The sequence below is a fragment of the Sceloporus occidentalis genome, unplaced genomic scaffold (genome assembly GCF_023333645.1).
Source record: "Sceloporus occidentalis isolate IW3139 unplaced genomic scaffold, rSceOcc1.0.p SCAF_4, whole genome shotgun sequence".
NCBI lineage: Eukaryota > Metazoa > Chordata > Lepidosauria > Squamata > Phrynosomatidae > Sceloporus > Sceloporus occidentalis.
Genome location: NW_028316984.1, coordinates 90,208,211 through 90,231,263, shown reverse-complemented (window position 1 = coordinate 90,231,263; position 23,053 = coordinate 90,208,211). Strand labels below are relative to the sequence as shown.

General features: G+C 42.0%; 1 protein-coding gene across 5 annotated transcripts in view; it reads left to right on the top strand.

The window, feature by feature from the left end:
* Positions 1-22,561, top strand: part of CUNH11orf24 (chromosome unknown C11orf24 homolog) — a 51,094-nt gene extending 28,533 nt beyond the window's left edge. For 2 of the 5 annotated variants that reach the window (XM_089520845.1, XM_089520844.1), the window contains exons 2-5: positions 4,592-4,850; positions 13,914-14,163; positions 17,065-17,178; positions 20,496-22,561. In XM_089520845.1, coding sequence (XP_089376971.1) covers positions 14,007-14,163; positions 17,065-17,178; positions 20,496-21,643 — 1,419 coding nt within the window. In that variant the 5' untranslated portion in view covers positions 4,592-4,850; positions 13,914-14,006 and the 3' untranslated portion in view covers positions 21,644-22,561. Of the gene's footprint in view, positions 1-4,591; positions 4,851-10,429; positions 10,644-13,913; positions 14,164-17,064; positions 17,179-20,495 lie in introns of those variants that run through there. The other 3 variants (XM_089520846.1, XM_089520843.1, XM_089520848.1) reach the window with 3 other exon arrangements.
* The last annotated feature ends 492 nt before the right edge of the window (positions 22,562-23,053 follow it).

Here is a 23,053-nt window from a genome sequence, read left to right as displayed (position 1 = left end):
AAGTATAACAGGAACTAGAAATAGGTGTTGTTGTTACTGTGTGCCCTCAAATCGTTTCTGACCCTGAAGTGAACCTATCATGGAGTTTTATTGGCACAATGTGTTCAGAGGGGGTTTGCCATTGCCTTCTTCTGAGTCTGAGAGAATGGGGCTAGCCCAAGGTCACCAAGTGAGCGGTGTGGCTGTCACCAAAGTAGCTACATGGTAGCAAATATCTGATCTGTCTGGTTCACCGCTACGTCTCACCAAGACAGCGGAAACCGCTGCTAGGGCTGTCCTACTTTAGACTATATTTGGGGGCTCATGTGACTGAATGCTCTTTTATACATGGGTGAACACACACCTTGGTCGTGGAAATCTAGAAACGGAGAGGAGTCCTATCCCTGTCAGTCTGCTGGGAAAGTATGTTGTTTCTGGAATAGCCCTCATTCATGTCATGCAGTGTGAAACAATAGTCACAAAAGATGAAGTCGAAGCTTTCATGGCTGGCATCCATAGTTTTTTGTGGGTTTTTCGGGCTCTGTGGCCATGTTCTAGAAGATTTTCTTCCTGACGTTTCACCAGCATTTGTGGCTGGCATCTTCAGGGAATGCTTGCCTGGAAAAAAGTGGGCATATATATATATATATATATATATATATATATATATATATACTGTGTGAGCCTGGGAATGCAGGAGTGATTTGCATGTGTATTTTTCTGTGCTGATAGCAGGCCTCAGGCTGGGAGGCTAATGCAAAAGAGGATTAATGTCTGCAAATTGGTGATCATTATCTGCTGGGAAAGCCCGTAACTCTGAGTGGTTTTGCATTTGCTGAGTCCTTATTTTGCTATTCCTCAGGACTGGTAGCACAAAATAGATTGTTAAGGTGGAGGTGGGCAAATTGCAGTTCTCCAGATGTTGTTGAACTCCAGCTCCAAGCAGCTGTAGTCAATATAACCATTAGTAAGTAATGCAGGGAACTGCAGTACAGCAACATCTGGAGTATCACAAAGTTCCTGTTGTTGGCATGAATGATAAGTAGACAGACTTTTGAAATCTTCCAACAGACTGAGGCCAGTTGGCTGGCAAGAGTATGTACCAATGAGACGAGGGCTGCCTGTGCTGTTGAACTCTTCCTTGTCATTGGCGGGATACAGACCGCCCCTTTGGAGCGGCCTGCACCCGCCCCTTTCCCCGACGGATTGGGGCCTCAGCCGCCACAGCAGCAGCCCCAGAGGCCCCGATCTGCTGCTTTTCCTGGCCTTGGGGAAGTGGCAAAATGCTGCTTCCCCACAGCCTGCTCAGCCCCTTTCTCTTTGTATCGCTGGCGTGGCTGTTTGAAGGCCGCGCCAGCGATACAACTGAAGGAGCTCTGAAACGGAGCTCCTTCTGGCGCTGCTGAAAGGGCGCCAGAAGCACCCTGCAGCAGCACCAGGACATCAAGTCCACGCTGTGCTGTTTGGCTGCGGCGCGGCCGTGACGTCGTAATGGTGGTGCCCATGTAGAAAGGGTGCTGCTATTACAACGCCGCGGCCATGTACTAGGGTTGCGGGGCATCTGGAAAGGACACTCTGAGGCAACCCTAGTATGTATCCAGGCCAGCGCTTTGCGCCAGTCTGGATACCGCCATTGCCTCTCTTCTGAATGCCTTGCCCTCTTACTACATTCCTATGCCCTCCTGAACAACTTATTACTTCCTTTTACATACAGTAGCCCTTGGTATCTGTTGGGTTTTGGCTCCAGGACCCCTGTGGTTACAAAAATATGTGAATGCTCAAAATCTGATATGGGGTAGTAAAACGGTGTCCTTTATATAAAATGGCAAAATCAAAGTTTGCATTTTGGATTTTTAAATACACACACACACACACACACACACACACACACATATATATACAGTATATTTTAAAGACGTAGATGGTTGAAGCTATGGATACAGAATCTGCAGATACAGAGGCTGACTGTATCTTCTTTCTCTGTAAAATGTTGATCAGTTGCTATGACAAATACCTCATTACCAGTAAATGTAAACTTGCACATTAAGCCAGATGGTTTATGTTTGTAAATTTAGTACATGCTTGTAACAGAGGCTGCACAACTCAGTTGCTTCCATGAAATCTGGATTACAGCTGCCATCAGTCCCAGTGTGGCTATGGTTGATGATGGGAGGTATAGTCCAAAAACATATTGGGAATACCAGGTTGCTCATCCTTGTTTTACAAAAAAAAACGTTCACTGGATATCTTTCACCCATATAGGGCACTCAGGGAGGATTATAGCTAGCAATATTGAACAGCAAAATCATGGATGTTCCACAAGACTTTTCATTGTTTTTCCTTTTAGCATATTAATATATTAATATGGCTGCTCCCTTCTGGAAGTTATAGCTAACCTGATTCACATTGACTTCACAAAGAAAAAAAAAACAACGTGTTAGAAGATTGCCCTCTGAGTTTATGGCCTTCTAAATGCAGACTTCACTGAAGAGCCACTGGGGAAGTAAGCTTTGAGTTTCAAAGTTTTGTTAATTAGTTGCAGTATGTGTGAAAAGTAACAAACTCTTCATTTCCTTATGGAGGCTGTGCATTTGCAATTTCACTTGTGCCTTTCAGTCATGATTAGGCCCTGGAAAGCAGCAGTCCAGTTTCAAGACAGACTTTTATTCCCTGGAGATGTTTTGCATTGACAGATTGATTGTCCAGTGCTGGCTTTTATAACCAGAGCACATGGCAGTTCATTTTTCTTTTTATTAAACTAGATTGTTTCAGATATACCTAACCAAGTGACATTTCATAAATGGGGACTGTAGCCTAGTCATTTTTCATAGGGAAGCCTTCAAAGAGCAATGCAGTCTACCGTAGCGGCTTCTGGAACATGTTGGCAAAGGGTTGTGTGGGTGTATGGTAGGGGTGGAAGAATAATTCTGAGCAAAGTTAAAGATTTACATGCATCCTCTTTGCTAACATGGGCAGGGGACTCATAGGCCTCATGTACACAAGCCAGGTTTTTGTCCACAGGGGTCACTATACTCTTTTGTGATAGCGTTGGGTCACAACTCTTCAGTTGGACAGTGTCAGTTATGCACCTGTGTTCATTTCTTGGTGTGACTTTGTGTCATTCTCTTTCTTGTTTCCAAAGTCTCTTTCAAAATGTCAGCTACCTTCCAGTCTTTTTCATACGGATTCATGTGTTGAGGAGTCTATCACAGAAAAGGAGTTTGTTATAGTGGATTTTGAGCCATGCTTTAGAACAGGACCAAGTGGGAGTACCAGAGGATAAGACCAGTACTAGAGTTCCCTGTATGGCCTGCAAGCTTCTTCTGACATTATTGTCATTCTGCAACAAACAGTAAGAAGCTGTTTAACCCTGGCAAGGTGTTCTGTGTAATTAAGCTGAGCTTTGCAGTCTGAAAATCAGTTGTGCAGAACCAGGCTGTGCTTTGCCATCTGAGAAGCTGAGGCTTGCTCCAAGTGGACACATGTAAAATTGAGGTGTGCTTCATATATGTGGTGAGAAATGGTCAAATTGGTAACAATTACATCTGGCAATACCCAGTTTGCATTGGTTCTACTTGTACCTGCAGCCTTGCCCACTGCTAGAATGCAGATCCTAATACTTTTCCCAAACTGCAACAGGGCTTGTGAGCTGAAAAATGCTTCCCACCTGTAGTATATGTGCTTGGTGTCTGTGCCTCACTTACTTAGCTCCATGACCTAGAACATATGTTGTGTCCCTTGTGAGCCACATCTCACAAGAGGAGATGGTGATCTGCAGGCTTGCTATATGTTAAGTAAAGGCTGCAAAATTACTTCTTTGGACTGCAACTGCCAGAATTCCCAGCCAATATGGGGGGTACTGTCTTGGGAATTCTGGGGGTTGTGGTCCAAAGAAATAATTCTTCCATGCACTTCTTTTAGGGAGGCTGATCTGCCCTGATCTTCTCATTGAAGAGCCCATGATAAGCTGAAAAGGAACTCCATGATTCATTATAAAAGCTTGAAGGGTACAAGGGGAAGCCATTTACCTCCTACTCAGTAACTGCATGCTGTAGCATAATGGACACTAGCCTAACCCAGTCTCTCTTTTCATCTCCATGGGGGGAAAATAGTCAGTTAAAGATTAGAGACATGGATCTGGGAGGAAAACATAGTATCTCTGACATTGTGTTGACAGTAAGCCATAACAAGTTCACATAGTGGTTCAGATAACAATTACTCAAATTTGATAATTCTGACCACATTTCCTCACTTCACGCCACACAATCAAGTTGATTGGTAAGAAATAGAATGAAAATAATGAAACAGACTGATAATTTGGTCCTCCTGAAAAGGTAGGGCAGACTGAATTATTCACAGGCTGTCCCTTAGTTAACATTTCCATAGCAAAAAAGGAAGAACAAGGATGTCTGTGCAGCTGAAATAGGAATTCTGGGGGTGGGGTGGCGGTCAGAGAGCACTGGGTACTTCTGTATGGCAACATTGAAAAAAACTTCTTTAAAATTTGCACCATCCTTGAGCAATGGTTATTGCTGGGCAAGTAATATAAAAAGATGAAATGTGCATTCTGACTAAACCTGGTAAGATAATGGTGTTTGTTCATACCTAACAGGTTTGTGTTGCAATAGCTGTGGAAACTACAGATTAAGAGTGAGGAGGGAGACCACAAAAACAAGATGACAGCAGTGAGAACCCAAGATGCAGAAACTTGGGTAGAAAGATCATCTAAATTCTCAGTAATTCTCCGTGAGTGAATCTGTGAAGGCTGCCAGTTATGGAGAAAAAGATTGGTGTGGAAGAAGTCAGAAGATAAAGCCAATCAGCATAGCGCAGGGTTTATGCTGTGCCTTTTGTTCATCAAAATTACAATTGTAAGTGATGTCTAGAAAAACTTTAGTGGCATCTTAGGAAGCATGTTTTCATTACAAAGAGGTAACTATTTTTGGGAGGTTCTAAGAAGTGGAGTGAAGGAGGCAGCAATGGAAACCATTGGAAAGGCAGTTGGAAAGTGTGTGTTGGCATCTTTAGTTTTTCCATGGAGAATAATCTGAAAGAATAATTGAGAAAAGATGCTATGCTGCTCTAGCCGCTGTACTCCATGGCTGGGTTTCTGAGCTTGCATGTCATTTGTCTGCCATTCTCTTGCTCTCCCTTTTTCACTCTTTACAGGAAGCAAGTATCTTGCTCATGGGATTGTGAGCACAAAAGGAGAGAGAGAGGCAAGCCCAGCCTGAGAAGAAAGAAAGTGGGCCAGATGGAAAGAAAGGTCTTGTCTGCCAGAGCCAGACTAGAGGCCAGCAGTCCCCAATGACAGCCATACCAAGGCTGTTACTGACTTCTATGCAAGCATGAGCTGAACCTTTCCCCAGCAGAGAAAAGTGCTTCTCCGTGCAGATCATAAAAATCTGGGTGGAACATGTATTTTTAAAACAATCCATCAGAAGCCTGGACAGATGTTCTTAGTATTTATAGACCTGAATTATGTGACCAAAAGATTACTGTTTAGTTTGGGACATGTCAGAAATCTGTTCAGGGCTATTTATGGTGTGTAAGAATTAAATCTTTCCAAGAGTTGTTTCACATCATTGTGTTACATGTAGAGCCTACATCCAGTAGAGCATTGGCTACAGTGATGTGTTACACTCCACACCGGAGTTTGAAATGTTTTGTGCTGTTAGTAGATTCTGCAGGGTTGAGCCAAATTCCTATACGCTTCTTTGGCATCTCATTCACCACTGCTTGACATCCTACAAAACGCCACCTCCTCTTCAGGCAAATATTGATTCTGCTTCTTCCTCAACTTGAAGCCATGTTGTTGTTGTCTTTTTTATACAATGAAATTGCTTCTCTGAAAATGCATCATTCCACTTAATATCATAGCTGTTGACTTGACAAGTGATTTTATTTTGGAATTCTTGACCATGTGTTACATTCTGAAACAGAGAAAAGGTTAATTTAATAGATATTTTGCAAAAGAAAAGCAACAATTAGTGTCCTGAAAACTCCAGCAGCTTGAATATGTGAAGAAATGTTTGTGAACTGTTGGCAGACATTGACTGGCATCCTATTAGGGATGTATAGACATGTAAATTTCCCTTACATGTATATATGACCTTTTTGGGGTGCTGCAGGTGTTGGTATTTCCTTCCTCTGCAGGGGGCCCAAACCACATGCCAACTTATTGAACAGTCTCTGAAGGCTACGCGGCCATTTCTTGCTTCCTGGAGAGCAAGAAGGATTGCAAAAGTGTCTCCCCATAGCTAAATGTAGAATGATGACACCCGTGCTGAGATTCATAGGGGTACTGTGGAGGTCTCAGCTTGACATGACCATCCTGCTGTTCCTCACATTTATTGTGTCCTTGAAAGAAGAGGGTCAAATCATAATGGTAGTATATGCTTTGTGTGCATAAAGTACCAGGTTCAGTCCCTGGCATCTTTGGGGCAGGGTGGGTGACTTTTGCTTGAAAACCTGGAGAGCTGCTGTCTGGAAACACTGGATGTGACAATGATATGACACTCTAAGGATGTTTTCTATTTCCTTAAGGATCTGTTACCATAATTCAGAAACTTATTTCTGAATCCAAAAATGTGGGTTAACTTTGGTTGCATAATAAAGTGACAATGCATTTCTTTTCCCCTTGTGTCCCACTTTCAGTGGCATGATCATTCCCTTCAGCCTCTGACCATCTGTTTGAAGCTTTTGTGGCATCGATATTTTATCATTCAAAAACATCCACAGGCACTGTGAACTCATTTCTGAATAGAAGAAGGGTGTTGAACCTAATTTTATCTTTGTAGACTGCTTCAGCCTGCATTGTACATTTCACTGGGTTTGAGAGATACAGTTTGCATATGACTCCTTTTGTCATCCAAAGGGGAGCCCCCATGGCTGCTTTTATTAGGATGCTTGTATGAACTTGGAGACAGTTCCATCACATGACAAAGTTGCAACCTAATTATATCTGGAAAGATTTATTCCATTCCATCTTAATGTAGAAACATTTTGCAGATAGATGTGCAAGATGTTAAGAACCATGCCTTTGTTCAGAAACTTAATGCATGTCCTTGCAAAAAATAAACAACAGACCGTGACATCCTCTTGGAACACCTGAGAGAATTAGGAATTGGAGGCACTGCTTTGCAGTGGTTCCGTTCCTTCCTCTCAGGTAGATTCCAGAGGGTGATGCTTGGGGACAGTTGCTCTTCAAAAACAGAGCTTAATTGTAGCGTCCCTCAGGGCGCCATCCTGTCTCCGATGTTATTCAATATCTATATGAAGCCGCTGGGAGAAATCATCCATAGACATGGAGTGGGGTGTTATCAGTATGCTGATGATACCCTCCATGTCTTGGTCATCAGCAATGAGGACAGATGGCATTTCTCCCCTCAATCAATGTCTTGCAGCAGTAATGGACTGAATGAGGGAAAACAAGCTCAAGCTGAATCCAGACAAAAAGGAAGTACTTACGGTAGGGGCCCCCAAACCAGGTATCGGGCCACAACCTCCAGTCCTTAGAGGTGTTCACTCTCCCCTCAAAGAACTGTGTTCGCAGCTTAGGGGTGCTTCTAGACTTATTGCTTCAGATGAGAAATCAGGTGAATGCAACAGTCAAGAGTGCCTGTTATCAGCTTCAGCTGATACGTCAGCTGCGCCCTTTCCTGGAGCCGGGTGACCTCGAAACTGTAGTACGTGCACTGGTAACCTCAAGTCTTGATTTTTGCAATGCGCTTTACATGGGGCTACCCTTGTGCCTAGTCCAGAAACTTCAACTGGAACAGAATATGGCAGCCAGATTGATTACAGGAACAACTAAGAGTGACCATATTACACCAATACTGAAATCACTCCACTGGCTGCCTATTCGTTTCCGGGCACAGTACAAGGTGTTGGTCATTACCTTTAAAGCCCTCCATGGCTTGGGCCCAACCTACTTAAGGGATCACCTCCTTCCATATAATCCGCCCCATGCACTCAGATCCTCTGGGAGGAATTTGTTGCAGTCCACAAAGACCAGCTTGACGGTGACCTCCCAGAGGACTTTTTCCGCGATCGCTCCCACTTTATGGAATAGCCTGCCGGACAAGATCCGTCAAATTGGCCATAGTAAAACAGCTGTTAAAAAAGCCCTCCCTAGACCCCCTGATGCATAATAATTATCGGCCTGTTTCACTGCTACCCTTCTTGGGGGAGGTGATCGAGAGGGCAGTTGCAATCCAGCTTCAATCGGTCTTGGATGATATTGATTTTCTAGACCCATTTCAAACTGGGTTCTGGGCGGGCTATGGAGTTGAGACTGCCATGGTCGCCCTGGTCAATGATCTCCGTCTGGGCATGGACAGGGGTAGCGTGTCTCTATTAGGGCTTTTAGACATCTCAGCGGCTTTCAATACCATTGACCATGGTATCCTTCTGGAACGCCTCAGGGAGTTAGGAATCGGGGGCACTGCGCTCCAGTGGTTCCGTTCCTACCTCGGGTAGATTCCAGATGGTGCGGCTGGGGGACGTGTGCTCCGATAAGAGGGCTCTTACATCTGGTGTCCCTCAAGGAGCCATTCTGTCCCCCATGCTATTCAACATTTACATGAAATCGCTGGGCGAGATCATCCGGAGACACAGGGCGCGGTGTTATCAGTACGCTGATGACACCCAAATATGTTTCTCTGTGTCTCTGACTGATGCAGTGACCAGGGATGGCATCTCTCCTCTAGACGCCTGTCTGGAGTCGGTAATGGGCTGGATGAGGGAAAACAGACTCAGTCTGAATCCAGAGAAAACGGAGGTGCTCATGATAGGCTCCCCCGGCCCGAGGATGGATGTTTGTCCACCTGTCCTGAACAGGGTCACGCTCCCCTTGAAGGACTCAGTTCGCAGAGGACTCGTCGCTCCACCTTACATCTCAGGTGGATGTGACGGTCAGGAGCACCTGCTATCAGCTTCGGCTGATACGCCAGCTGCGACCCTACCTGGGCTGGGGGGACCTTGAAACGGTGGTACATGCTCTGGTAACCTCTCGGTTGGATTTCTGTAATGCGCTCTACATGGGGCAACCCTTGTACCACTCTCGGAAGCTACAATTGGTTCAGAACATGGCAGCAAGACTGGTCACTGGATCCTCCAGGGCCAGTCACATAACACCTGTGCGTAAAGATCTACATTGGCTGCCCATTTGCTTCCTGGCGCAATACAAGGTGTTGGTTATCACCTATAAAGCCCTAAATTGCTTGGACCCAGGGTACTTGGCAGACCACCTCTCTCCATATAATCCGCCCCGCATACTCAGGTCAGCTGGGAAGCAACTGTTGCGAGTTCCAGATGCAAAATATTCTATAACAACACAGAGGGCCTTTTCCATCTCGGCCCCACAGCTCTGGAACTCGCTTCCTGGCGAGCTCCGCTTGGCCACCTCCCTCGACCTATTCAGGAAGGGGCTAAAAACCTTCCTTTTTCAGCAGACTTTCCCCTAATGTCCCAGTTGTACTCCTGCTCTCCCTTTACAGCTTTGCATTTTGAGCTGGACTGGATGTTGTTAATTGTACCTTTTAATGTGTTTTATTGATGTTTTTATTATGACATTGTATACTTGTGCAATTGTGTATTTTGCATATTGTAACCTGCCTTGATCTGTGGAAAGGCGGGCTATAAATAAAGATTTTATTATTTATTAAATTACTAACCTAGAGAACTTCAAAAAAGCTGTCAAGACGGATCTCTTCTGGCAGGCCTTCCTGGAATAGAACCCGGCCATGTAACACTCCCCCCCACACACACACATATATAAGAGAAGACTCTGCCCACCGTTATTTTATTATTGTATTGTTTTTAGATTTTATCACCTGTAATTTTAATGGATAGAATTGTTTAATCCTTTTTTAAGGGGGGGATTGTATATATATATTTTTAAGGTTGTACGCCGCTTTGATTGTGGTAACAAAAAGTGGGATATAAATTAAAGTTTTATTACTTATTATTTTGCTTAGGTGAGCATTTGCAATTCCAATTTGGTGGTCCCTCTGCATCAGTAGGGGTTCGGTTCGGGAGCCCCGCACAGATGCTAAAAATGCAGACAATTGTGCCCCATATTATTCAATGCCAGCAACATAAATGTGCACACTTCAGCATGTGCATATCCATGTCACCACCACTGAATAATATGGGATGTGCTGGTCTGTGAGCAGTCAGATTTGTGGATCAGGAGTCTGCCAATGGGGGGGGGAGGGGAGGCACAGTAGTGTATTGTAAACGTTGGTCAGTCTTAATGATAATGGTGTGTGTGGGGGGGGGTATTTTTTATTATTAGTGAATAATAAGGGGGTCCATCTAACATTTAAGAGAGATGCTCCTGTAAGATGCCAAACTCCAGTTATTTGAATTAAAAATACTCCAGGTTTATTATGATGCACATTCTTCCAGGATTAATTTATGCTATGATAACTTTGTTAATCTTCAAAGTACCACGAGTCTGTTTTCACTACAGTGGACTAACATGGTTACTCCTCTGGAAGCTGAATAACAAAATCTTTCTTGTGCAATGATTTTTATTTTATTTTAATTTATTTTTTGCACTTTAATGTACTACAGATTCTCCAGCCCAAGAATGCCAAATGTATATTCCAGTACCTCCCTCCAAGCACAGAGCACGTGTCCCTACTCACATCATAAATGTTAGCACAGATCAGTTTTCTCTTATACAAATAAAACAAATAAAATGTTAAAAGCTGCAATGTGGTAAGACTGCTATATACAGAGTAGGGATTTTCAGAAAAGAAGACACAGGAAAGCTTTTTAGCAGAGCAGACAGCCTGTTACATGTATGTCAACAACATATTTATCATACTCCCTATTACTACAGATTGAGTCTCCTTTATCCAGAATTCCAAAACTGAAATGCTCCAAAGCCCAAAACTTTTTAGTGGGTGGCAGCTTTACTTTCTGATGGTTCAGTGTGTACAAACTTTATTTTATGCACAAAAATTATTAAAATATTGTATAAAATTACCTTCAGGTCATGTGTATTAGGTGTATATGAAACTTAAATAAATTTTGTGTGCAGACTTGGGTCCCATATCCAACATATTTCGTTATGTACAGATATGTAAATATAGGTATGCCACAATCCAAAAAAATCTGAAATCCAAAACACTTCTAGTCCCAATCACTGAAGATAAAGGAGACTCAACCTGTATTGAGATTGTTGGTGGAAATGATGGCTTCCAAATGGATTACATCTTCCATGAAGAGTATTATAATTATTCATGATGGGATGGGCATCTACGTGGAAATCTAAATTTTAAACGTTTTAAGGATTTCTTGATATTAAATCCTAGATCTGCTTGCTTATTTACTTAGAAAACATTAAGCAAGCAAGTAACATGAACAACCCCAAAGAGAATCATAAAAGTAGCTACCGTATATCTACTCATCTATAAATCTAAAGATTTATGCCTAAAAATTAACCCCAAAATCCCAGGTCAACTTATTTACCAGTCACTATGGTAAATGTGGAAAACAGTGTCCAACAGACTGGAAACGCTCAATAAAGATATCAGTCCACAAGAAAGGAGATACAAAAAACTGCAACAACTATGGGACAGTAGCACTAACCTTACATGCAAGCAAAATAATGCTCAAAATTCTGCAGCATAGACTCCTAACATACATGAAGAGAGAAATTCCAGGATTTAGAAAAGGAAGGGGCACTAGTAACCACATTGCAAACATGTGATGGCTAATGGAGAACACTAAAGAATTCCAAAAAAGAATCAGCACATGTTTCATAGACTACAGCAAAGCATTTGATTGTATAGATCATAAAAAGCAATGGAATGCACTCAAAGATATGGGTGTGTGAGGAATCTGTACCAAGGACAGAAGGCCAACGTCAGAACAGAATTTGGGGAAACAGAGTGATTCCCAATAGGAAAGGGGTTCAGGCAAGGCTGCATCCTATGACCTTACTTGTTTAACTAATATGCTGAAAACATAAGAAAAGCAGAATTAGAATAAAAAAAGGAGAAGTGAAGATAGGAGGAAGGAACATTAACAGCCTAAGATATGCAACCGATACCATAATATTAGCAGAAGACATTCAAGAATTGGAACAGTTAATAAGGAAAGTCAAAGATGAAAGTGCAAAGGCAGGTCTGATGGTGAACATAAAGAAAACAAAAATAATGACCACAGAATAAATATACAAATTCAATCTAGACAACGAGGCAATTGAAATAGTTAAAGAATTCCCATATCTAGGATCAAACATTGACCAGAATGGAGACTCCAGTCAAGAAATAAGAAAAAGACTAGGAATGGGAAGGGCAGCTATGAAAGAACTGGAAAAGCTACTGAAGAGCAAAAACATACAACTGAGCACTAAAGTCAGAATTGTTCAGGCCATTGTATTTCCCATTACCATGTACAGGTGTGAGAGGTGGACAGTACAGATGTGAGAAGTGGACAGCAGACAGAAAGAAAATCAACTTATTTGAAATGTGGTGTTGGGGAAGAGTACTTAGGATACTATGGACAGCCAAGAAAACAAACAAATGGGTTCTTGAACAGATCAGACCAGGGCTCTACATGGAAACTAAGATGCTCACGTTGAGACTATCATACTTTGGCCACATCATGAGAAGGCACGGATCACTAGAAAAAACAGTAATGCTAGGAAAGGTAGAGGGTAAAAGAAAGAGGAAGGCCACATGCTAGATGGATAGACTCAATCAGGGAGGGAGATAGGGCTTTTTGAAGATGTCTCATCCACAGAATCTCCATGAGTCAGTACTAATTCAAGGGCAGCTAACAACAACAAATGGTAATGTGATAGCAGCTCTTTCAGATTTCCCCATGCAGTTCAAAGAGGAGTTTATTTCTCTCCGGACCAAGCAGAAAGAGTCCTGGGTGACTGAAGCAAAAAGCCTCAATTCGAGTCTCTCTTACCACATGCACACATACACACTGAAGGAACCTCCAAATTTTGCCCTTGAACTAGCCATGGGTCATGGCAAAACCCATAATTTTGACCTTGACTTATACATGAGGTTGACTTATAGTTGAGTATATATAGTAGATTGTGGGAGGTGGAAAGGGGAAGGTTTTCCTATAACAGGATATTTGGTCTGTTTTGGTTGGCTAAGGTGCTGGAGAGGGGACCGTACTAAAGTTGCTTTTCACTTAACAAGATAATTATGATCAGCAGCAAAACTGATCATGCAATATTTCAGCCAAGGCAGTAAAGGAGCACTTCAAGTGTCTCCTAAGATCTATTTGGGAAAGTATTGATTAACAAAGAAATTAAAATATTTTTCCTAAGGAATATTTTATCTTCCATTTCTGGCCTATGTCATTCTGCACATGTTGCATATTGGAAAAATTCAGATGGACCACTTGCTTGGGGATAGGTAGTAAAATAGGAGGAAATACTAAAGGTGTTGTAGACTGTTTTTCTATAGCTAGGGGTGAAGGATAAGAATATGAAACTACAGTTGCTCCTCCTAACTCGTGGATCTGAGATCCGTGACCTCGAATATCTGTGGAGGGGCGACCCCACTGTCATTTAGCTGTGTAGAAAGTCCTGTAGGACTGGCTGTCTTTCTCCTCCCCATCCCAGTCTTTCAGAAAATTGAAGGGCCTGGTCATCCATAGCATTCCCCCCATAGTCAAGACCTGTTTAATACTTTTAAAAGCTACATGCTGTGCCAGAGGCCATTCTGTTTTCTGAGAAGCTAAAAAAAATGTTCCAAATGAAATGAAACTGTTGTGGCATGCTATGTTATCAGTGCTTATAGCTTTTTAATACTTTTAAACTACTTGTGCAGTCTGGTTTGGGGAATTCTGGGGGGGAGGGGAAGAGCTGCAGCAAACAGCTGGGCAAAGGCTGCATACAATTTGTCACTCAAAAATCTGAAAAGTATATTTTGGCAATTTTCCTTTTGCAGATGTGTCACTTAAGGGCCTGACTGACAGCAACTGGTAAATCTAGTGAACACCATCCAGAGAAGTTTCATCTCCTTTCAGAACAACCCTTCAAGATGTGGGTGGCTCTTGTTTCTTGCTTCCTAATTTCCTTGGGTGTGTCTGAAAGTGAGAGCTCTGTCTTGAGGGAGAGTTGGATCCAGGTAACACACATACACCCCCTCAGTAGTGTAAAACACTGTGAACAAGCTTGTAAAGGACTCACAGCTTCAGGTAAGTCCGCCTTGCTGTATTGTGAATGTTTTCTTTTGCAGGGAACTGGGTTCTTCAGCCTACATCTTTTGCAGCATTTGTAATTACAGCTTCTGTATGCAGCAGCTAAATGACTTCACAGCTTCAGTTAAATTGAAAACAGAGGAGGGACTGGCCAGACTTTTACAACACAGTAAGCACAGAGGAGTCTTTGTAAGGCAGACCAGCATGGAAACTGTTAGATTACTTAACGTGCTCCACAGCCAGAAGTCTAAATTTGGTGATGTTTCACATTCCTGTGTGTCTTTCTTGCCATATTATCGGGAGGCCTTGGAAAGTATTTAGAAGCAAATGTAATCTGGATTTCAGGGGTCACTTCTGCCAACCCTCTTGCAACTTGAGGATGTTATAGACATACATTGTCTCTAGTAGTGTCTCCTTATTTAAAACAAACAAAAAAACTCAGATGTCTTGTTGGAAGACTCAATTTTCTAGAGCCAATACTGCCCCCACAATGTTTGTGGACTGCAGTCCCCATTATCCTCATTCATTATGGCACTGCGATTGGTAGAAGTTATAGTCCAGCCATATCTGGAGGGCCACTGGGTCACCATTCCTAGCCTAGTTTATCATTAGTATGCAAAGGGATCTTGTAGTACCTTTAAGACTAACTGAGCGAAAGAAGTTGTAGCTTGAATTTTCACAGACTGCATCTATGAAAGCTTAAGTTACAGCTTAGTTTGATCAATTAGTCCCAAAGGTACTACAAGATCCTTTTACATACTGATATTCCAGACTAACATAGCTATTTCTCTGAATTCTTAGTATTAGTTAGTCTTGTTGCCAATTGAAAGGTATTCATGAGCTGTATCTTCACTACCGTTGTAGCAGTTTCATACCACTTTAACTGACATTGCTCTACCTTATGAAATCCAGGAAGTTCGAATTAACTGAGGGACTTAGATATCCCTGCCAGAGAAGTCTAGTACAAAGCAATTCAGAGAGTTCTAAATATGTACCTTACCAAGCTACCATATATACTCGTCTATAAGTCTAAAGTATTAAAAAGCTGTAAGCACTGATAACATAGCATGCCACAACAGTTATTTTAACTGATGTACTGTAATCTCGCCCTGATCCGAAGGAAGAGGCGGGAAATTTTATCCTTGACCTATCCCCGGGTCATGGCAAAATCTGTAATTTTGACCCCAAAATCTGACCTCGATTTATACATGAGGTTGACTTATAGTTGAGTATCTATGGTATAAATCCCAGGTTTCTATAGCATGGGTCCATGATAATTAAAATGGTGGCAGGCTATAGCACAAGTACACAAACAGTCTCACTGCCTTATGGCAGCATCTTTGATCTTTGCATTTCTGCCCCTCAAACCTCTTAAATGAAACATGTCCCGACATTTTGCCTTTTTGTCATGTGGTGTGTGTTTCCAGATTTTTATGCAAAGAGGTTGCCTGTCAGTTGCCAACTGGAAGTGGTTCTCCACAGCCTCAGGCATAGTCCTTATGCAGTCCTCCTGCCTGAGATGCTTTTAATAGAAGATACCAAGGATAGTTTTGAGGATGTTATGCATGCAAACATATGCTCTGCAGCTGAGTTGGATCCTCTCCCACTTGACTGAAAATGCAGGTCTTCTATGCCTTTGTAGTTGCATTTTCTATATAAGTCTCCTCCCCCCCTTGAAGGAATTGCTTGGGAGGTTGGATGTTTTCTGCCCTACTAACACCGTACACTGTGACATATTATCTTTATTATTAATACTTTGGCTCCAGTTGTGATGGCTTGCATAAATGCACCAGTACTTTTCTTGTTCCTCCCCTTTCTTTATGTCTAATAACTTTAAGCAGTGTTGTTGTCATATAATTGCAATCCAGTATCATCCTATCTTCCTAGATTGGATAATTTATTTATTTTTTAAGGAAAAACAGTTTGGACAGGTAAAGTGATAGCTCCATACCATCAGTTAAGATGTTTCCCCACTTTTTTTTTTTGGGGGGGGGGAGGTGGGCTAGTTCTCTTTTTTTATTGTTTGAAATTTCAGCAAGTGGATTAATGGCGAATAGCATCTGAATTGTCCCATGAATAGCTTTCCTTAATTGCTCCTATGCTAGTTTAAGAGGTGGGGTCTTAATTACTGATTTTGGTGCAGTACACTAATTAAGGCCTCCTAGAATAGAAACTTATAAAAAGAGGCAAATTACCATTCACCACAGATCTCATAGCCCTAATCAACAGGCAGGATAAGTAAGGAGGAACTTTTAAATTAACATGTACTTATTCACATATTCAGGACTCCCTGAATCAAACTTGGCCATACAGAGGGGTTTGCTGGATGAGGGCCTGCTTCATTAAGTATATATAGAACTTCCAGTTTCATTTCATTTTCAGCTGATTAGAAAGGAAGGATTCCTGAGGTGGTCCATTGGTAAAGCTGTTAAAGACTTGAAATAGAAACAGTTGTGCTTTTGTTTAACTTTGGTGGTGGGGTAAATCCATAGCTTGGGAAAGTTGTGGGAGGGTTTGGACTACAATTTCCAGAATTCACCAGCCTGTGACCATGTTGGCTGACCATGTATGGAAGCTGTAGTGCAAAAAAGTAATTTTTCAAAGCTCTGCACAAAAGTGGCAAAAGAAAACCAACAAAGCAATAGTGAAACAGCAGAGTGGTTAAAAAGAAAAACCAGAAAAAGTCAGTTCAGCCTTACCAAAATATGGGTCCCTCCAGATTTTTACGATTTTAACTCCCATTCTTACTAGTCATTGGCCATTACTGGCTGGAGGAGAGGTTAGATGTGGCATTGAATGGCCTGCCTTGCCTGGAATAAACTGGAATGCTTAATCTAGTATAGGGTGTGCTTTTTTTCCAGATGAGAGTTATGATCTGCTTTCCCTGTGGTATTCTAGGTCATCACTACTGCTGGTCGGTGCTGTATCAAAGCCGCTGTGTCCTCTTACGCTGTCCCCAACTGAGTGCATGTCAGAATGCCAGCACCCAGGATATCAAAGAACTCATGGGAGGTAACACAAACTTAACAGAAGGCTTTCTTGGTTCAATCCACTCCCAAAATACTCCAAAGGTTTTACTCACAAGGCAATATTCTGTTATTTCAGGGGTGCAAACCCTGCAACCCTTCAGATGCTGTTGGACTGGAAGTCTCAGCAGCCTACAACTAACATAGCCATTGCTGAGGAATTCTGGGAGCTACAGTACAACAAGTTCTCGAGGACTACATGATTCTTAAACTCCTTTATCCTATTTAACTTCCAGAGGTTGCAGTGTTTAAAAGGGGGCTCTGGGGGATTGTCACAAGTTTAGACAGAGAGGTAACAGCCCTTATGAACTGTTATTACAGACTTTTTTGTAGATTGATTGTTTATCTTAAAATATATGCCTCCTGATTGTTTAGGCAGAACATAGATTGATTGTTTATCTTAAAATATATGCCTCCTGATTGTTTAGGCAGAACAGCCATTTATGAGCATTTAGGATAAAACAGATATAACAAAATAGTACAGTGCACCCACGTCATACACAGCTTTCAGCTTATGCTGAAAGCTGCGCACAGGAAAAGGCAATGGTGCACAAGCCTCATTGTTTTCAATGAGGCTTGAACATTCATGGAATTTCCCTTATGTGGGGGGGGTGGGGGGGGGCCTGGAACGGATCCCCACATAAGGGAAAGATGTGCTGTATAATCAGACAACTATACCAACAGTAGTAAAAGCAAAAGAAGGGAAAAATCAGAGAGTTAATGAACATACAACTCAGATGCCTGATAAAATTATATAATTTTCATTGCCCACTGAAAAGAAGGGGCTCAGAAGCAGGGGTATTGTTCCTGTTTATATAAAAAGATGCAGTTTAGGAAGAGACCCTGGCCCCAGAACCACCTAGAGCTTTAAATATAAATGCCACCTTACTAAATTCCCAACTGTAGGTTGAAAATGCAGCTGAGAACATTTCTCTTAAACAGTACTGCACCTGGCCTACTAAGAGGTCAGTAGGCAAATCTGGCAAAGTAACAACTAAGTTTATATTATTTTGGGATGCTTGAGAGGGCAGGAAATAGAATCTTTATATCCTGCCCTGCACCAGGTGAGAATAAGCAGCCGTAAGAACGTGTAGAAGATGGAGGGGCCTACTGATCTGAACTCAAGACCTCATGCAATGCCCTAATTTTGGGAGGCCAGAAGGAAGAAGGTGGGCTGAGGATCATAGAACTGAGTGAGCAGTGGTTTACTCCTGGGAGGAGGGTGGCAAACAACAGGCCTCTTGCTCAGAGTCACATAACCTGGAGGCTGGAAGCTGTCGTGACTGACACAAGGCCCCTAGGATATTTTAATCTAGTGAAGGAAATTAAATCCTATAGAAATGAAACCACATGGTTTGAAACAGTTGTCCCAAGTTCATAAGTGCTACTTCCATTCCTCCTTTGTAGTTTTTGGTTTGTTTTGCATCCATAATTTCCTAGACCAGAAGAGGAAATCTTGGCATTAGTATTCTCTTGGCTGTCAAGCCAAAGCTTAGAGGCTGGGTGTGTAATCAGAATGGTTTTAGCAGTAGTGGCTAACATTGGATTTAACTGCAGCAGAGGGCCTTCTGTTCTAATTCAAAGTGACACCATAACAAAATGGAGCATGTTAGGAAATGGGGCAACAACCTTATAAAGCATATGCATGAACTCTACTGTACATATGTTGTTTTTTACAAAGCCACTTTTCATGGTTGTTTGTGGTCCACAAAAGGTTTTTCAAGGATTTAGCAATCATGTTAAGTTGAACAGATTCTTACATCCAAGAGACAGCAGTACTAATGAGAACTATGTGTTCTTGGTTTCAGCTGTGGCTTTTAAAAAAGATACTCAGATATTAAATAAATTGAATTAAGAAGTCTTAAAAAGGGATTTAAGGATGAACTGCAGAAACAATAGGCAAATGATACCCAGGAAGCTCAATATAGTTTCCAAGTGCTGTCTGCTTAGCCCAGAACAGGGGAAATTTCACTTGTCCAGATATTGATGAACTACCATGCTTACCATTCCCCACCAAGCTGGCAAAGGCCTTTGAGACTTGAAATCCAAAAAAATCTGGAGGACTACAGGTTTCCTGCCTGTTGTTCAGTCCTCAGTATGTCCCTTGAGCATTTCCCACCCACCCCCATCAGTTATACAGCTCAGTCACCATATTCTGTAGAGACAAAGGCACAGGTGCTGAGATCCTATTTATTTATTTAATTATTTAGAGTATTTATACCCTGCTCTTTAGCTACAAAGGCTCTCAGAGTGGCTTACATTTTATTATTAGACAGTTCCCTGCGCTCAGGCTTACAATCTAAAAAGACATGACACAAAAAGATAAAAGAATGGTGATGGGGAAGGGGTTAAATTCATTGGTTTGTCTCTCCCTCTGGGGCCATGGCAGATGGGCTAGACTCTAGTAGCCGCTAGAGGATCCTAATACTACCACAAAGTTTTTGGCCTCTTTAGCACCACAGCAGATCATTGGCAACAGCCAGACATAAGCTGTCTCTTGTGCCATAATTCCAACAAAGCCCATTTTTGCTGTTCATATTAGAAAAGAGAGGGGTTAAAGATCCATATCTTTGTGTTTTGGTTTGTATGGAAGTTTCAGTGAATAAAAGTAGTATTACTGTCCATTCATCCCTCACTCAGTTTCTGATAGTAGGCCTGTAAAATATTTTGCCAGTCTGATGTGAATGATAAATATATATGGGAACATCAGCACCCTGTGTACAGTTAACCATGGGTTTCGAGTGTTGGATTAGGATTCTAGGAGACCATGGTTCAAATCCCAGTTTAGCCATGGTAACATACTGGGTGATCTTGGGCAAAAAAATCTAAGAAAATACTGTGATAGGATCACCATAAATTAGAGTTGACTTGAAGGCACATAACAGCAACAGGAACAATATTATCAAAGGTATTTGCTTGTGTAATTACAGAATAGTAGTTGTCATATGTGGTAATAAAGTATACATTCTTTGAAAGATCTTGGATACTCATTTATCAAAATACCACCAATATGTAATTCTTTACCATGGATGGTGTGTGTGTGTGTGTATTGTGTGTGTGTGTGTGAGAGAGAGAGAGAGAGAGAGAGGTCAAGAAGCTGAGAGCTACCACATACTTGTATGCAACATTCAAATCAAAGAGAGATGTAATATAACTAGTTGATATGGCTATTCATTTGTGCTAATTAAATTAGAGGCAACAGGAACATATAAAATAAATTGTCCTTCATGTGCAGCTCTTGAGACTCATATCTAGTGGGCTTTTTGGAGACGTGGGTCACATCTCTGTTTTTGCTTTTTACAGAATTTATGATCCGTAAAAGAAGAGACCATGATGCATCCCATAAGATGAATGGTACAGAAAGCGCAAATAAAGAAGAAGAGATGCTGAATAATGCAGAGAGAAATATAGAAGTGCCTCTTTCATCAACAACTCAAGCAAGGACAACAACAGAAGATACTACAGTCCACACCACATTAGCAATCAGATCCAATACGAAGAAGGCTACCAGTGCTAGCCCTGTGACTACTACCATTTCTCAAGATAGAGCAGGAGCAACAGCCATAACCAACAGTACTAACAACAAAACCACAAAGCCACAGAACAGAAAAGTCAGCACTGCAACTATTAATCCAGCTCCCAGGATCTCCCTTAACACCACATTATCAGCTACCACACCTTCCCTTTCAAAAGATAATGGTACTAATGTTAAGACTACAGAAGGTTCAAAAGGAGTGCAGGTCAGTACCTTAATTTCAGGAGGAGTTGAGAGAACAACACCAGCAAAAGCTCCTCTCAGGACTACTGCTACTGCTGCTGCAGCTCTGCCCACAACAGCAAAATATTTAGTGCTTTCCACAGCCCCCAAAATAGTTATTCCACCTAGCACTTTCACACCAGTAATCTTGTCTACAGGTACAAGCACCCACAGTCCACCAACGTCAGCCATCACGAGCACAACTATAACAACTACAAGATCAACTGCAGCAACAACATTGATAGCAGCTATCCCTGCAGCAGCAGCAACAAAGTCAGCTGAATTCACAACAGTTGTGACAGACAAAGCAAAGCCTTCTTTAAGTATGGTAACTCCAGCTTTCTCTACAAAGCGTGCTGAAGTCACTGCTACACAGCAGACAGAGTCTACCAGTCAACCAGTGGGAGAAACGACTTATACACATTCCTTGGTGTTGTTTACAACTAAAAGTTCATCAACTCCATCCAAATCAATAACTGTGGAACAAGGAAAAGATCAGCAGGACACAGGGAGTGAGAGTAGCTATCGGCAGGTAGATTTCACTTTGCTCCTAGCAGTTCTTCTCTTTGGAGTCCTGTTTTTTGTAACAATTGTAGTCTTATTTGCTATACAGGCCTATGAGAGCTACAGAAAGAAAGACTATACTCAGGTGGACTATCTAATCAATGGGATGTATGCAGACTCAGAAATGTGAAAGCAATACAGATGCAAAGGACAAAGCTAACAGTATACAGTGGGAGTAGAAAAGCCTCATGTGGCTTGTTGTTCCATTCCTTGTTCTGTCTCTAAGACCAACTGAAAGTGCTTCCAAATTACATTTGGTGCAATGTAGGAGAAATGCCATGTATTCTACTTTTGAAAGTAATTTTTTAACACATACACAGGTTGCCATGGATATATTGTTTCTCTAACTGCAGCTTTACTTCTGTTGTGCTAGTTTTATTTGTCATGGTCAAGGGCTGTCAAGTGCTGGGAGGGGGTACCCTTCTCGGAAGACTGGTGTCCTTCTTAAATTGTTCAGGTTATCTTCAAGCCCTATCGACCCCCGTGAATTAAATGATTAAAAAGGGTGTTCCCCCTAGGTTTTGTTTTTTTTTTTAAATAAATAGTGGCATTTCTGATGCTTGTGTGTCTCACAGGGACTGTGTGGACTTTTGGTAATCCAAATGTCTGACCAAAGACAGGTCAGATTGGTGCAGGGGTTCCAACCTCAAAGAGTGCCAAGTGCAACAAACCATTGCTTTGCATAACTTGTGACCTCTTCATGTGTGGTACGTTTCTCTGCACTTCTAGCTACACCAGTAAAAGACCCAAGGGGAGAATTTGTTGGCTCAACACGCAGCCTAAGAGTCAATGCTTGTTCACAGATTACAAAGAATCTTGAAGTCTCCTATAATTACTAAGCATTCCTATTGTTTCCTTTTAGGGGTTAAGTTTGCTGGAGCAGCCATCTTGTCTCGGTGACCTCGCTGCTTAAAAAAAAACTGTTTAATAGACTCTGTTAATGCTGTGCTGCTTCCTAATCATGGTGGTTCCTCCTTGAGGGGCTTCTGCACCTTTATATAATTTTATTTTTGTACTCATTCACTTAATAAATGAGGCCTGGAAGGCATCCAAAGGTTTGCTGGCTGAGTCTTTCACCTCCTGATCTCCCCACTCTTGCTTTCCCAATTTCTGAGTTCACTAAGGCCTTCTGATAGCCTGATTTCACAACTTGAATACTTTCTCTCTCAGGAGAACTTACCATTTCCCAGGCTGAAAATCCTGAAATGGGATGTTTCTCAGTCTCAACCCATCATGCAGGAATAGTACAGATTTTTGAGGGACACCTTAGCGAGACCTATCCCTGGAAGGGTCAGTCTTCATTCCTGCCTCATGTCCCTTTCTCTTGCTTTTCTGCTTCACAAGATCTTCTCAACAACTTCAGCAACAAGAAGGCTCTCTACCTTCTTCCTATTCTTCAGTGAGAGGCTAGACTAGGGATATCTGGGACCTTGCCCTCCTCAGATGAGCCAAGGGAGGAATCCATGCAGGGCTAGCAAGTAAGAAAAAATCCTTCCCATCTGCACTGCTGACACCAAGATGGTTAGGAGACCAGGGATGA